The sequence below is a fragment of the Lacerta agilis genome, chromosome 17, assembly GCF_009819535.1.
Source record: "Lacerta agilis isolate rLacAgi1 chromosome 17, rLacAgi1.pri, whole genome shotgun sequence".
Classification (NCBI taxonomy): domain Eukaryota; kingdom Metazoa; phylum Chordata; class Lepidosauria; order Squamata; family Lacertidae; genus Lacerta; species Lacerta agilis.
This window is the reverse complement of record NC_046328.1, coordinates 23559341-23575811: the sequence shown is the minus strand read 5'-3', so window position 1 is coordinate 23575811 and position 16471 is coordinate 23559341. Positions and strand designations below refer to the sequence as shown.

At 44.3% G+C, this 16471-nt stretch overlaps 1 protein-coding gene across 2 annotated transcripts; it reads right to left on the bottom strand.

Annotated features, from left to right (window-relative positions):
- Positions 1 to 2412: 2412 nt before the first annotated feature.
- Positions 2413 to 12512, bottom strand: HAPLN2 (hyaluronan and proteoglycan link protein 2). Of its 2 annotated transcripts, none has more exons than XM_033136011.1 (6): positions 11828 to 12512; positions 10709 to 10822; positions 8523 to 8876; positions 7066 to 7182; positions 5693 to 5878; positions 2413 to 3898 (listed from the first exon to the last, which is right to left on the bottom strand). In XM_033136011.1, exons 2-6 carry the CDS (start codon positions 10794 to 10796, stop codon positions 3615 to 3617), a joined length of 1029 nt encoding a protein of 342 aa, XP_032991902.1. In that variant the 5' UTR covers positions 10797 to 10822; positions 11828 to 12512; the 3' UTR covers positions 2413 to 3614. The 2 variants fall into 2 exon arrangements, with proteins under 2 accessions (XP_032991902.1, XP_032991900.1); XM_033136009.1 differs by having other exon boundaries at positions 11843 to 12512.
- Between the last annotated feature and the right edge of the window lie 3959 nt (positions 12513 to 16471).

Below are 16471 nucleotides of genomic sequence, written 5' to 3'. Positions count from 1 at the left end.
TGCAATGAGCATTTTTTTCCCTCTCTCTCTCTGCCAAAACTAAACTACCATGACTGTCTCTCTCATAATGGGGTTCTATATATCAAGCTTTGGGGAGCATGTCCTTCATTTTTTATTTTGTCAGGCAATTCCTGGCTTCTCCAGGTAGGGCTAGGAAAGAGTCTTGCCTGAAACCCTGGAGACCAAGGCCCCATCCACACCTCAACTTAATGTGGAATATGTGCCCTTCCATGTGTTCCCCCTCACCTGCACAATCTTCACCGGAAGCAGCTGTTTTCTCCAGGTTTCTCCCTGCTAAATCCAGAGTTTCCCTGTCCTTGGGAAATCCTGTTTCCTCCTAACTATATGTTAAAGGGTGAAATATTAGCCAGTCATTCTGGAATATTAACTAGTCATCTGTCACAAAGCAAAGACTGGCCCAAACTAGCTGAATGACTGTATCCAAACAAAAGTATCAGCTCGTGGGCTGTCCTTGCTAAGAACTAGTGTAGGGTGGGTGGAAAGAAGGATGTAATAACATAGGAAGAGCCTGCTGGATCAGGCCATTGGCCCATCTAGTCCAGCAGCCTGTTCTCAACTGGCCAACCAGATGCCCCAATGGGAAACCCATAAGCAGGACCTAAGTACAAGAGCCCTCTCCCCTCCTGTGGTTTCCAGCAACTGGTATTTGAAAGCATTACTGCCTCTGACCATGGAGGCAGAGCATAGCCATCATGGCAAGCAGCCATGGATACCCCTCTCCTACATAAATATGTCTTATCCTCTTTTAAGGCCGTGACTACTTCCTGTGAGAGCAAGTTCCATAGATTAATAATGTGCTGCGTGAAGAAATCATTTCTTTTATCTGTTCTGAATCTTCCAACTTTCAGCTTCACTGGATAGCCACATGTTCTAGTGTTATGAGAGAGAAAAACTTTTCTGTGTTCCCTTTTTCCATGCTGTGCATAATTTTGTAAATTTCTATCATGTCACCTCTTACAGTTCTTGCCTTTTCTCTATACTAAAAAGTCCCAGATGTTGCAACCTTTCTTCATAGAAGTTGCCCTTTTTCTGAACCTTCTGAAGAAGGTTGGGCATTGTCATGGAGAATGAGAGATGGAAGAAAGAACTGAAAATCTCCTGGTGGTGCAGACTACAACTGCATTAAGCAAGCTGATTCTTTCCACCACACTGGCGGGCGGGTGGGGTGGGGGGAATAGCTAGCTTTCTATAAACTTTTCTGATGTGCAATGGGATTCAATGGCTCTCTCTCCCTGAAGAAAGATTCCGTTAATCACAGCCACAACGCTCTTCACTCTTTCCTCAGCATGTTTATTTAGAAGTAAATCCCAAGTTTGAAGGTACAAAGCACTCTGCACATGCACAATGAAACTGAATATTTTATGTATTTACATTTACTTATTAAAATGTCCCTTTGCATCCATGTGCTAGAAAGCACATATCACTAAGTGTGATTAGCCACAGAATGGAACACTCTGGACCAGTCTTCATCAACCTAGTGTCCTCCAGATGTTGTTGGACTACAACTTCCATCAGCTCCAGTCAGCACATTGTAATCCACTTTGGAGGGTACCAGATTGGCAAACGTTACTCTAAGCCATCTTCTAGGCATAATATGACAGTTAAGGACCTCCTTACATTGTGTTATTTTGAGACTGACCTAGATCATACTCTTCCTCCAACAGCCAGAAAGCAGAACACAAAAACAACATCCCTCTCTTGTTTCTGTCTTAGCACCTGCTATTCAGAAGTGTATAATGCCTCTGAATATGGAAGGCCAGTTGGCTACTGTAGCTAACAAGCGGGACCTGCAACAGAAACTTGCAACATGGCGTGTTCCTATTCCAGGTTCTAACCAGCCAGCTTTTTTCTAGGGTACTCCATTCCATTCCCCAGCATCCCAACCTCATTTTCCATTCCTCCTATATAAACACAACCGGCAGTCAACATGCCATGCCTATTGAGTATGCTCAGTCTCCACTTGGCTGTTGGGGGGAGGGGATGCCTCCCTCCTTTAGGTTTCACCCTATACAATTTGCCTAAGCAAGAGTTTTTTTTAAAAAAAACAATGAATGGATATTTGTCAAACTTTTTAATCTTTGGTGCTGAACACTAAAAAAGTGGTCTCTGGATGGGGAGGTGTGGCTGAGGTTTCATGCTGATTGGAAAATGTGGGCATCCAGCATTTGCCAAAGATGCACACTTCTTATCCACACATATTTCCTCCGCTCTTTTCACCCTTTTTTCTCCGGAGCTTTCCCTGCAAAAACCCGCTCTTTAAAGCTTAATCAGAGCAAATGGCAATCCGCAGACATCCTAAATTTCTGTTCGCTCCAATTGAGCACTAAAGAGCAGTTTTTTGCATGGAAAGCTCTAGAGGGCGAAAAAGAGCATTCAGACACAGAGCTTTAAAGCATGGGCCTGTGCCTGGAAAGAGCAAGGCAAAGGGTAAGTGTGGCAAAGGTAGAAAAACAGCCACACAGACAGAAGTCCAAGACATTGCCAGACAAACTGCCCTCTGCCCCTCCTAGCTTTTCCTGCATCCATATCTAGAATGGTGCATTGCTTCCTGTGCTCCTGATGGAATTTTATGCTGCAGATCTCTTCTTTTTACAGAAGTCAAAATTTGCCTCCTACTTTTTGGAATGGATCATCTGGCTCCTGATTCCTTCCCCATAACTCCTGGCTGCCCCACTTTTTTCCAGATTTCACACTTGATCCACATCTTGTTTCTGTTCCCAGATCTCAAATAAAATCCTGTGTTCACAAACAATTTCCATCAGCCCCAGCTGCTTAGACTCCCAATTCCAATCAGCCCCAGGCTCCTCTAGGAAGTGTCCTTGATCTCTGATAATTTAAAGAACTACAATATCACTTTTAACCAGTCATGGCTTCCTCCAAAGAATTCTAGATGGGCCCAAGTGTCAGTAGGTGGCTGAGGTGGGCAGGATACCTTTCTTCAGAACTGAAAAACTAGAGGTTGTACAAAGTCAGGAAGAATAAAAATCAAGATTCCAGGTTTAGATAATTTTTTTAAGAATACTTAATAAGGTAGTGAAGCAATGGTTGGGTTTGCAAGCAAATGTCCATATTAACAGAACATTTGTTGTAAAGTTAGTGCCTGTTTTAGGAGGTATTCACTTTATTACTAAAAGCAGTCAAGTATTGCATTAATTGGGGCGAGATAATGGGATCTGGCACACTGAGAACAAACTAGTTCTGAGTGTGCATGTAAACAGGCACAGAGAGAGAGACATAGACCCCAAGTGTCAGTGGTGGGTGGGACATCTCTCTCCAAACCTAGGAAAAATGTAGGGGTTGTACAAATTCAAGAAGAAAGTCAGGACAAGGCTCCAAAAATACCTACACTTGCATACACAAAGGCAATTTGTGTGATTCCAGAGCCTGTGACCTATGAACTCCATCCTTAGATTAAGATAGGGATCATGGAAAAGTCATGGTGAGGAAAAGCCCCTATGGGATGTCGTACCAACACCCTCCAAGGTTGTCCTTGGTGAAAGAGATCCTTTGCAGAAGGGTTGTATGTGTGTCATTTTGTGTGGTCCTCTTTGGGCCTAGCTGGCATCTAAACTTCTCTGTCTCTCTCATCCTCTCTACTTCACTGAAAAGCAGTAGACTCCATATTTCTTCCGTAACTTGCTGGGAAATCCAAAGCTGTGGACGCTGGGATTTTGGAGTCCCCCACAGTGGGCACGGGGAATGTTGATCGGAAAGCGCACGCTGCCGTCATCAAGCCAGCCTCCGTCACAGCGGTCCAGCTGGGAGAATTTCCACGCAGCGTACAGCTGCCCGACCTTGGCGATGGCAGCCCTGTCGTTGTGGCAGGCTTGAGTGGCTTCCTTGAAATTCATGTGGCCCCGGATGAAATAGACCCGGCCTGGGCAGAGGAGCAGAGGGGAAAGAAGCAGAAGCAGCAAATGATGTTGAGGGAGTTAGAGTCAATGCACAAAGGATTTAGCTACGACCCGGCTGGACTACTGTAATATGCTCAATATGGGGCTGCCCTTGAAAAGTGTTCAAAAGCTTCAGCTAGTCCAAAACGCTACAGCCAGACTGCTGACTGGTGCCACAGGGAATATGTTACTCCCTTGCTAAAACAACTTCACTTGCTACCAGTCCATTTCTGGGCACAAAGTGCTCGTTATGACTTACAAATCTGCCTTGGTGCCAAGATCCTTGGGTGAGCACCTTCTGTCTGTCCCATCAACATGATTTGTGATGACCTGAGAGAGAGCCTTTTCTGTGGCTGGTCCCAGATTGTGGGATTCCCTCCCAAGAGAGGCTAGACTGGCTCCCTCTTTGTATCACCTTCTGCCGGCACGCTGAGACCTTCCTGTTCAGACAGGCCTTTGGAAACTAAGGGACAGACAAAGCTTATCACTGGGCAGATAAGAGCAAACTGTGTTTTAATTGCTGGTTTGAAATGTGCCTTGAATCCCAGTTTGAGAAAGGCCAATAGAAATGCATTAAATAAATAATATAAGAGAATTGCACAACTGTCACAGCTGCAGAGGGAAAGGGTGGCCTTGTGGAAACTGCCAGGGTATGAAAAGACTGTAGCAGGGAGCAGGGCAGAAAGACTATAAGCCCCAGAATTCCTTAGTTCCTTCCTGCTCAGGAACTGGAATAATATTTTAACAGGTATCCTACACATTGTTGCACACACCACAATCTCCAGGCAGCGACACACTCCAGTGATGTCTGTGTTTTCCCAGAGTTTGGTTTCCTTGGAATGAAGGTTGATGGAGACTATGGTATCTTTAGGATATATGGTTTTATTTACACATAGGAGGATGGAGGGGCGCACAGCAATAACACTCCAACAGATCTTGCTTCCCCATTAGTTTTCCAGGGATATATTACAGCCACAGCTTTGGAATCCAGCACAAGAGCAAGACAAGCCTCCTAGGATGATGTAGCATCCACCCAGGGTGTGTGGGGTGGGGGAGGCCCAGCCATTTGTCTATATGGCAGCCTTCTTGGGCATATAAATGGTGGTACTTAACTAGCCAGCCAAGGCCACTACTTTAACAAAGAAGATAGTTCAGCAGGTTCCTCTCACAGATTCTGACCCCACATACACAGGATCACAGGTTTGGAAGGGACCCACAAGAATCAATAGATAATTTCTAGAGAGTGAGGGTGGTGGAATAGAAGCCACTTTGGTAAGGGGGGGGGGATATTTAATCAAAATTGTTTCAGCATTGTGCTACCTTAGAGAAGTCACTCATGATATCAAAATTAAAAAGACAAGAAAACAGAAAAATATATGGCCTTTTCACGCCATAAAATTGAATTTTTTCGTTCAGGACTTATGAGATTGTCTATATGGGATAGGATTGGGGGTGAGGGAGAGCTTAAGGGTATGTTACAAGTCTCTGTCAAGCCCAAACAAATTATGCTTGGGCACTTGGTTTGGGAAAGGTTATGAAACCTAGAGCCCTAGCCTCACAACACTCTTACAAGGCAGAATGCCACTTTTTACTGAAAGGTGAAAGGACCGAGGAGAGAACAAACTGCTTGTCCAGAGATGCACACAGAGTCCAGGAAACAACTGCTGAGAACCATTAATCTGAGCTACATAAATAAGTTTATTTCTAACAGTGGGGACTTGAAATTTGCTTGGTATATGAATCACGCCAAGCCTCTGGCTTCGTCTGCACCCACATACCTTTCACAGCTGAACTGAAACAGAAGGCATCAAACCGATCTTTCAGCTTGTCCCTGGCGCCATAACTTCGGACCCCTGGGAGAAGAAGACGTCCCCCACAGGGCTCACGGGAGTTAATGATGGGGTAATGGACTGTTCCTTCCATGACCCATCCTGCGTTGCACCAGTCCAGCCCTTCTGTCCAAGCTAAGTGAAGAGGAAGTAACAAATGGAATGCAAAGAGTTAACTGAACACCAGTTGCTTCCTCTGATCCATTCCCTGCACCTTGAAGCAACATCCATCAAATAGTCAGGGGATGCTTGTTCTCGCCATCTCTATCTATGCCAGAACAAGCTTCATTAGGTTGTTTCTAGAAGCGCAAGGTGGAGGATAACAAAAACAAGCAACCAGTCAAGAAACAAAGGAGGGCATTACAAGGTTTCCCTTTTCCTTTTGGAAGGAGAAATAGTCATGAGTGTTTCTTGCTCATTCCCAAAAAAGACACAGTTTGGCTGAAACACAAAGGCTTTGTCTATTTTTAGATGGTTTCAGGGCAGTCATACACAATCCCACTTTCAGTACTGCTGCCTTGTTTCCCATCAGTGCCGGTCTTGTAGCTTCCTCCTGGAATCCTGTATTTTTTATGCCACAAACGTTTTTGGTGTTTGGTTTTTATTCCTGTCCTGCTTTTGTTGCACTATCCTGCAAGATGGCAATAATGTAAAACCGGGGAAACATCGGAGAAGAACTAATAAACCAAAATGATGTGTGGATGGTCCAGTATAAGTCAACCATGAATGCACTTATAGTATCAATGTTATGCCACAAAAATGCACCCACAAAACCCCCTGCCAATTTGGAGGGGCCCTTGGAACTTTCAGAGGAGCTATTATTTGTAAAAAAATAGTTACATATTGCTGTTCATTTTTTTAAATATTAAAGTGGTTTACAACAATTGTACATAAAACCACACAATAAAATGTACATAAAAATTAAAATCAGAAATGAACTTTTAACGACTGTGGAAAAATGTATTCTTAATTGCCTGCATAAACTGGACAGAATAGAAAAGTTTTCAGCATGCATTTTAAAAAGTTGAGACAGAAGGTGCCTGCTGAATTTCAGTTGGCAGATTGTTCCACAAGACTGGGGCCTCTTCAGCAACCAGAGTATCATAGTTGTTTGTTTATTAAAACATTAATATACCACCTTTCATTTTTAAAAATCTCATATCCAAAATAACAAAACATGGGGAGGAAACCACTGAAGAACAGCAGTGACAATGTCCACAGCAGCAAATAAACCCCACAACCCAACCAAAACAAAGCAAAGCAAAGCAATAAAAACCACCCCTAGCAGATGAGTAAGAAAACATCAGCAAAAATTGGGTTACCTTTATAAAGTTGTCCGTAGCTTGCCAGCCGGGAGTCCTGCTCTTGACAAGCCTTTTTGGCCTCAAAATAGTTGAATTTGTAGCGCCCTTGGCTGGTCTGGTAGGGGAAGACAATTCCTGGAGAGAAGGTGTAAGAGAATTTTGGGAAGGAGGTGAGTAGGGGGTGATGGGCCTCGGGTTACTTTTTTAAAAATAAGTATTTTATTATTAAATTTATTTGAAAGTACAAATTGAAAATAAAAGGGAGAGGGTGAGTGTTAACATAACAGGCTTAGAATCGCTCGGTAACTATACATAGCGATAATCTTAACATTGGCCCCACTTGCACTATACATTTAAAGCACTATTCTGCAACTATAAACAGTCGTGGCTCCCCACAAAGAATCCTGGGAGCTTTGTGAAGGGGGCTGAGGGTTCTTAGGAGATCCCCTCCATCCTCCACGCTCTCACCCTGCACATTTCCCTCCCAGAGCTACAGTTCTCAGAGTGGTTTAACAGCCAATCGCTTTCCCCAAGGAACTTTGGGAACTGTAGCTCTCGGCACCCTTAACAAACTACAGTTCTCAGGATACTTGGGGGGAAGCCATGGCTGTTTGAAGTGGAATGACGCTGCTTTAAATGGATAGCAGAGATAGGACCATTTTCTTTCCTCTTTGTATGTACTGACCATTCTGCACCCTCCCCAACAGATTAGTGTTTATCAGGGAAACGCTCCTCCATGTCTCATGCAATTTATGCAATATTTCCAATGGCAGCTCCAGTAGCAGCAGATGTTGTTTTAGATGGTGGCTTTGACCACAGAGAATTCCAGTCATTTATTTCCATCTATCTAAATATTTCCCTCATAGCACATGTAACCAATCATTTGACTCCTTATCGGACTCCAAGAGTCACCTAAAAATGTTATGAAACCAGCCCTCTTATCACTCCCAAGTAGCTTGGTATCTCCTGTTCAAATGCTGTAAGTTGTCACTTGGCAGCTTCCAAGGGCAAAAAAAAAAAGCTGTACTTGCAGCATCCATGTGTACTTCATTCATTTATTCTATTAATTTATTGCATTTGTATCCCATCTTTTTCTCCAAGGAGCCCAGAGTGGCACCCATGGTTCTCTTCTTCCTCATTTAGTCCCCACAACAACCTGTGAGGTAGGCTGAGAGGCAGTAACTGGGCCCCAAGGTCACCCAGTGAGCTTCATTGCCAGCTAGTGGGGAATTTGAACCCTGATCTCTCCCAAGTCCTAGTCTGACACTCTAACCACTACACAACACTGGCTTATACTTGCACACTGGTTCCAATCCGTCCTGCAAGGCCTCCATCGATCTATATGTTGCAAATTGCCCTGTGATCTTTGGAAGAGCAGTATATAAACTAATCATAATCATAATCAATAATCAATAATCATAATCATAATATGGCTTCTCATGCCCTCAGGAAAATGGCCACACCAGCCCCCTTACCGTCTAACTGCAGGACCAGAGATATGCTCTCATCCTCCAGGCCGTTGATCAGCTGGCAGCGGTAGCGCCCCTCATCATCCAGCGCCACGTCAGAGATGGTCAGCGAGGCATCGTAGCGGTGGCTGCGCCTCAGGCGGGCCCGGCTGCCCAGCGGGCCGTAGGTTTTGTGGTGCACCCCGTTGGTGATCAGGATGACAACCTCCATGTATTCGGCCGGCTCCACTTTGCTCCACCTGACCTTGTAGTTTTGGGGTAGCGTCCTCAGGATGCAAGGCAGGGTGACGGTGGCTCCTCTCTGAGTGTGCACTAGCTTGTTCACTGGCTCCAGCAGGTATTGGAGGGGTGCTGGTGTTGCTGTGGGTGAGAAGGAAGGAAGGAAGGAAGGAAGGAAGGAAGGAAGGAAGGAAGGAAGGAAGGCAGGCCACTTCAGTACGGTCACATCTACAACATCATTTAAAGCACTATGGCGCCACTTAAACAGGCATGGCTTCCGTCCAAATTCTGGGAGCTGTTGTTTTTTAAAGGCCCTGAGAGCTTTTAGGGGACCCGCATTACCTCCACAGAACTACAATTCCCAGAGTTCCTTGTGAAGCGAGGTAGCATTTCTGCAAACCCCGTTTTCAGGAAAGCTAGTGTCGCTACACAATAGTGCGTCCTGACCACACAGCGAGAAAGAAGCAGTTGTTAGCAGGAACTTAAGGGCTGAATGGTACAGTGGAGAACAACTGCAGAAAAGGTGCATACAGCAACACAAACAAACAAACAAAAAACCCTTGGGTTGTGTTTTAAGGGACTTGAGTTGGAGGTGGTGGACTGGCAGAAGGTGGTTGGCTAGAGGATGAAACAGCTTAGATTATGTATTTTTCGTAAACACAGTGTGCCATAATGGAAATGCATTATTGAATATAGTCTGATAAACTGGGAATTTGGGGTGAGCCTCTGTACTGAACCCAGAAAAGGAATTTTCTCCTTCAGAAGACGGATTGATTGTGGCAAAATTCTGGGAGTTTTATTTCTGTGAGAGGAATAGTGCCTCCTGACAACTCTCAGCGCCCTTCACAAACCTCAGCTCCCAGAATTATTTGGCTAATAATAATAATAATAATAATAATAATAATAATAATAATACTACAACACCGGAAAGGGGAGGAGGTTCCAAAATTGCAAGAGTGGCATTTAAAGTTGGTAGAGTTTATGAACATGGCAAGAATGACAGCAGCAATTAGAAACATTTCTAAACAAAAAGTGACAGAAGAATGGAAATATGTGGAAGAATATTTGAAAAAAGGAGTTGAAACAAAATTGGTGATCTGTTTGGAATAATCCACACACAGGGATAAGATAAATAGAAATATGGGTATAGAGATTTTGGTATAAGTTTAATTGGTGGTGGGGGAGGGGACCAGCATTGACAGGAATATTTGTAAGGAATACGAAGTAGAACTTTAGGAAGTCTTCTTTAATTTGTAATTTTTACTTTTTCTCTATTCTATGTAATTGGATGTATGTTATGTGTCATACTTTACTTTGTTTAATCGATGGTGTGGGGTATCTTACTTTGTTTTTTCTTTTTGCTGTAATTCTTTAGTCTCAATGCAACACTACATCATAGTATGTATGATTACTTGATTGTACCTTTTAATGATATTTCAATAAAACTGGTTTTAATTTTTTTTAAAAAATAAAAAAATAAAAAAATTGCCAGGACAGTGTTTTAGCGCTGAGTAAACTGTTGATAAAAAGGAGGTGTGTTGTAAAATGGTGACCACCGCAAGGGTTAAAGCTGAATGTGTGCGGAGCTGTGATATATGGCTTTGGGTGTGGGGCAGATGAAGGGCTGAGAGGGCTGTTGCCAGCCCCAACAATCAGCTGATCATCCACATAGGTAAAAACAACTTGACCTCATTGTGAGGTGGGCATTTATTCAAAATCCACTTAAAATGATTTAGCATGATTAACGAATTCAACGTGACCCGTGATACCAGCTTATCAAAGTCTGATAGTCATTTATGCCTCCAGTGTCCCTCTGCCACCCCCTTACTTCTCAGCGCCCCCTAGTTAATCCCCCCAGGAGGCATTACCCACCAACTTTGGGAACCACTGTGCTCAGAGTTCCAGTACTTCTCCCGCTGTGGTTATGTGCGAAATCAGGCAGAGTCATCTCTGTGTGTTTGTGTCTTACACACCTGGATTTCCAGTTGGCTTTTGGTAAATAGCGTGAATTTCCGGAAGAGAGGAGAGACATAAGGAAGCCAAGATCAGGATCTGGTACATACTTCAAAGGCAGAGGAGGGCCTTGCCTGAAAAATGAGTGACAATTGAGAAGGACCCCCCATCCCTCTCACATGCACATACTGACAAACACACTTCCACTATTAGCAACATAACTGCCTGCTGGATCTGGCCAGTGGACCATCTAACTCAGCATCCTGTTCTCACAGTGGCCAACCAAATGCTTGCAGGAAACCAGCAAGCAGGAGCCAAGCACAATAGCACCCCCCAGCCCCAGCCCCACCATGGTTTCTAGCAACTGGTATTCAGAAGCATTACTGCCTTTGATTGAATAGGCAGAGCTTAGCCAACATGGCTAGCAGCCATTGACAGCCTTCCCCTCCATGAATTTGTCGAATACTCTTTTAAAGCCATTCAAGTTCCACAGTTTAACTATGCACTGCAAGAGCAAGTACTTTCTTTTATCTCTCCTGAATCTTCCAACATTCGGCTTCATTGGATAGTCTCCATTGTAGTATTATGAGAAGGGGAGAAAAACTTGCCTCTCTCTACTTTCCCCATGCCAAGCATCATTTTATAAACTTCTATCATGTTGCCTCGGACTCGCCTTTTTTTTTAAACAAAGAAGTCCCAGACACTTTCCACGTAGGGGAGTTGTTCCTGGGTGTTCCTTTTCTAGCATCCTGTTTCTAACAAGGACAGCCAGAGAACCCCAAGGAAATTCATGAGCTTGAAAATTCTAGACCAACCTTCCTCAACTTCCTCTTCCAGTTGTTTTAGACTATCAGCCTCAGCCGGCACAGATGTTTTCGCAGCAGCCAACCAGGTGCCCCAACAGAAAGCGCATAAACAGGACCTTAGAGCAACAATGCTCTGCCCACTTGTGGTTTCCACCAGCTGGTATTCAGAGGCATATTATCTCTGATAGTGGAGGCAAACATAGCCATTGTTAGCCTTATCCTCCATGAATTCATCTCATCTTTTTTTTTAAAGTTGTCCGATCAATGACCACCATCATCACAACCATTCATACACCACAAGTAGAGAACAGAGAGAATCAGAGAAGGACCCACCATCCGTTACCATACCTCTCTAGAAAGACAGGTAAATCGTCCAGCCACTTTGACGAGATTGCAACGGAAGCTGTCAGGAGACACCAAACCTGTAGCTTCTCATGAGAGTACAAAACCAATCCAGGGACACATCTCCATGGAGAGATGAGCTGCTGTTCCTCTTAATCCAGCCTCATGGTCAACATCCCCCATCCCCACCGCACAGATCATAGAGAAGAATGGAAGTCCATCCCTGCCAATGTCACCAAGACAGGTTCTCTGGATGAGAAGCATTCCATCTCCCAGTAGGGACACAGGTGACCACGTCAATGTCAGTTGGGCCTCACAAAGACATCCTTATGGTGGCAGTGGAGAGGCTGGCCAAGGAAGATGATAGTGATGCCCCACTTAGGATGACGGCGTCTGATTTTCCCTCATCCTTCTTCTGTATCCTTTCCTGCTCCTTCTCTTTCTCTCCTTTGGATGTGAGGTCCCGTCAACAGTTTGCACATTTTTCTGTTTTGTTTACCCGGCCCCAAGAATACATTAAAACTAAAGAAAGAAAGCAGAAACAGATTCTCATTGTTCTGCTTGGCAAACAGAACAACCCTCGTCAAACAAGCTTGCCTTTATTCCAGGGGAATTCAGACAAAATGTCAACACAGCCCTCATGCCGGCTTCTGGCACCTTCCATGGGTCCACTCCTCACGCTGAAGATCTTAGTAAACAAGCCAATGTGCCTTTTTGGGGGGGTGGGGAGGCTGAAGCTCCAGAGAGTTTCCCACAATGCACCACATCCTAAAGCTGTGTCCAAATTCCAAATTATTATTCTAGCCACTGAAGAGGCCAGTTCTCACAGAATGCCTCAGACTAGCTATGTTAGTCATTCTGGTGGGAATCCAAGTGGTCATCCTGGAATAGATGCTCTAAGCCTTGGGAGCTTATTATTCCCAATTGCTTTGAGGTTTTTGGATATTAGTCAGCGGTTCTTCATTTTTGAACTCCGGCCATACAGGCCGCCTACAGATGGCAACATTCAGTCAGGGCCCATCCAGAGGCAGCTGATAGGGCTAAATTTGTGGGGTGGGGGTGGAAAATGTGACTTGCCCTTTCTCTGTATGTGGGACCCAGTTGCTAGGTAGGGAGCCCTGACTTCTTTCCTAGAAGGAAACAGTTCTAGATTGATACACATTTTGATCTGTTCATCAAAACATTATTGTTGTCAAAACATTTGATTATTGCTGATTTTATATTTTCAGTGTTTTAAAGAGGGGGTTTTTAGCAATCATTTTATTGTTTTATTCTCTTTGTAAACTGCTTTGAGGTTGTTGTTTGTAAATTTGTATGGTATGTAAGTGGTATGTAAATTTTACTAACTAACTAACTAACTAACTAAGCTTTTGCTGCCAACGTTCTGTGATGGGACTAGATGGTGTAAACCTGACATATCTGCATAATTTTGACACCATTTCTGTGACTGACAATTCTGTCAACAGGGACTGTCTTGCTATTTTTCTCATGAAAGCTGGATTGGGAGCCTTTTTAAAGCTGAAAAGAGGGGTTAAAATGCTCTAAGTAAATAGATGATGGTGACGACGACAATGACAACAGCAGCAGCAGCAGCAGCAGCAGCAACAACAACAACAACAACAGCAACAAAAGATATATGCTGCCCATCTGACTGGGTTGCCCCAGCCACTCTGGGCGGCTTTCAACAAATTAAAACATCAAACACAGTAAAACACCAAACATTTAAAACTTCCTTAAGGCTGCCTTCATATGTCTTCTAAAAGTCAGATAGTTGTTTATTTCCTTGACATCTGATGGGAGGACATTCCACAGGGCAAGACTGACTACCAAGAAGGCTTTCTGTCTGCTTCCTTGTAATCTCACTTCTCCACTGAGGGAACTGCCAGAAGGCCCTTGGAGCTGAATCTCAGTGTCTGGGCTCAACAATGGGCAGCGGCGTAGCTAGCTGCTCTGGCTCCTGGGGCATCGCAAATGCCTTGCACCAACACTTTGAATTGTGCTCGGAAATGTACTGGGAGCCAATGTAGACCTTTTAGGACCGGTGTTATATGGTACCAGGCACCAGTCTAGCTGCCACATTCTGGATTAGTTGTGGTTTCTGAGTCACCTTCAAAGGTAGTCCTATGTAGAGCACATTGCAGTAGTCCAAGCAGGAGATAACCAGGGCACTGAGATCCAGCTCCGAGGGCCTTCTCAGTAATGGCACCTGTTCTGTGGAATGCCCTCCCATCAGACGGCAAGGAAAGTAACAACTACTTGCCTTTTAGAAGACATCTGAAGTAAGCCCTGAATAGGGAAGCTTTTTAACGTGCAATGTTTTATAATGTTTTAATATATGTTGGAAGCCGCCTAGTGTGGCTGGGGCAATGCAGGTATTATTATTATTATTATTATTATTATTATTATTATTATTATTCTGTCTCCTGAATAAAACAATGTGACACATAGCAAGGCAGTCTTTCACAGAGGTTGTTATGGTCCCACAGAGAGGGTTTCTTCAGCTCTGTTTCTCGCCCCCAGTAGTCCCCTCCCCTCCCTGTGCATCAGGTCCATTTCAGGGATGGACTACAAGGCAAGCAACAGTTTGCTCATTGTGAAGAAAGAACAAAGAGTCCCAGGCCTTGGTGTTATTATCACATGCTGGAGAAAACAACAAGGCATGTTGTTCATCCCATTCTCCTGGATGAATGGGCAATAAAGGCTCCTGGAGGAAGTTGTGTGAGGGCAGAGAGAGGGACAAGGGCCACATTCAGACCATACATTTAAAACACTATGATACCACTTTGAACAGTCATGGCTTGCCCCAAAGGATTCTGGGAGCTGTAAGTTGTTGTTCCCAGAGTTCCCTGGGAAGAGGGATTGATTGTTAAACCACTCGGAGAATTGTAGCTCAGTGAGGAGAACAGGCAGTGCTTTTTTATTTTAAAAAAATGTTTAGGGGTTGGTTAAACCACAGAGCCTAGGGCTTGCCGATCAGAAGGTCGGCGGTTCGAATCCCTGTGATGGGGTGAGCTCCCGTTGTTCAGTCCCTGCTCCTGCCAACCTAGCAGTTCAAAAGCACGTCAAAGTGCAAGTAGATAAATAGGTACCGCTCCAGCGGGAAGGTAAATGGCATTTCCGTGCGCTGCTCTGGTTCGCCAGAAGCGTCTTTGTTATGCTGGCTACATGACCCAGAAGTTGTACGCCGGCTCCCTCGGCCAATAAAGCGAGATGAGCGCCGCAACCCCAGAGTCGTCCGCTGCCGGGGTTCGGTGCTGGAGCTCCCCGTGCGTGAGCCTAAGCTGCCCACGCACGAGGAACCAGTGGCGGGGGGAAAGCGGCCAGCGTTCCACGTGCTTATGAGCACGGGCGCCGGCCAAGTCTCACAATCTGAAGGAAGCTGAGTAAGACGGAAAATGACTCCGAAGGTGCGTGAGTTGATGAATGCCTCGGGACTAAAATGATGCCTCGAAAACTAATGGATGCCTCGAAAACTAATGGATGCCTCGAAAACCAATGGATGCCCTGAATCTGAACTGGGAAAACCAAACTAAGGAACTTATCTAAGTTTTGGTTAAAATTAAAAATCCTTAAAACCTTTACCCCTTTTCCCCAAAGAACGACAGACACCGAGTATATCTTTAGTGGCTTTGGCAAAACCCGCGTAGGCTCGTTTCTTGCCCTAAGCTAAGTTTCCCTAAGCTCTCAGTCCCTGCGCGCCCAATCTTCCGCGATAAATAAACTAAATAATACTAAACCGAATATCTTCCGCAAATCTAGCCCTAGGCTAAACCTAAAAGCCTAACTAAAATCTCACCGAAATATCTTCCGCAAACTAAACTTTAACTAAAGGAAAAACCCATCCAGCCCATCCAGCCCGCTCCCAAAACCCTTAAACTAAACTTAACCTGAACTGAAAGTAAAAGAACCCAAAAGAAGAAAAACGTAAATGAACGTGCCTAAGCGGGGAGCCTCAGCCTTTTATTAGGGAACAGATGTGACATCACGATCAACACCCCAACCAATAAAACCACTGTTGCTACCCTCCAAAAAGGTGGGAAGCAGGTTTAACGTTCATTGAGAACTTTGAAACATTACCGGGACTATAAATTAAAGGCGGATTAATCTTATTGGCAAACCAACTGTTCATTCTTACTTTCACTTTCGCTTTTACGCGTAAGGATACTAAAAGTAGTTCTCAATAACCATTAAAATAAACAATTAACCGCGGATCTTTTAACGGATCCACGCAGTGTATTCCGACAGTCCGCGACTGGACCTAATGGTCAGGGGTCCCTTTACCTTTACCTTTACTCTCATTTTGACTCAAGAAAATCACAATTTTATAGTTCAAATCAGGAAAAATAAATACAGTAAATGACCCAAAGTACAAAGATTCACAAAATGCTTAGGGGTATACGTTCCCCTGTGCCCCCCTAGAAAAAAAGCACTGGAAACAGTTATAACTCATCAGCCTGTACAAACTTGAGAAATAATCAGGGGCTGATTTAACATGGGCCTAACCTGCACTTCCCCCCTAAAACATAACCACACAAACCTTTTTAAACAGTCACATAAGCCACATTCACACAATACATTTGAAGTGGTATGATTCCACTTCAAACACTCATGGCTTCACCCAAAGGATTCTGGGAG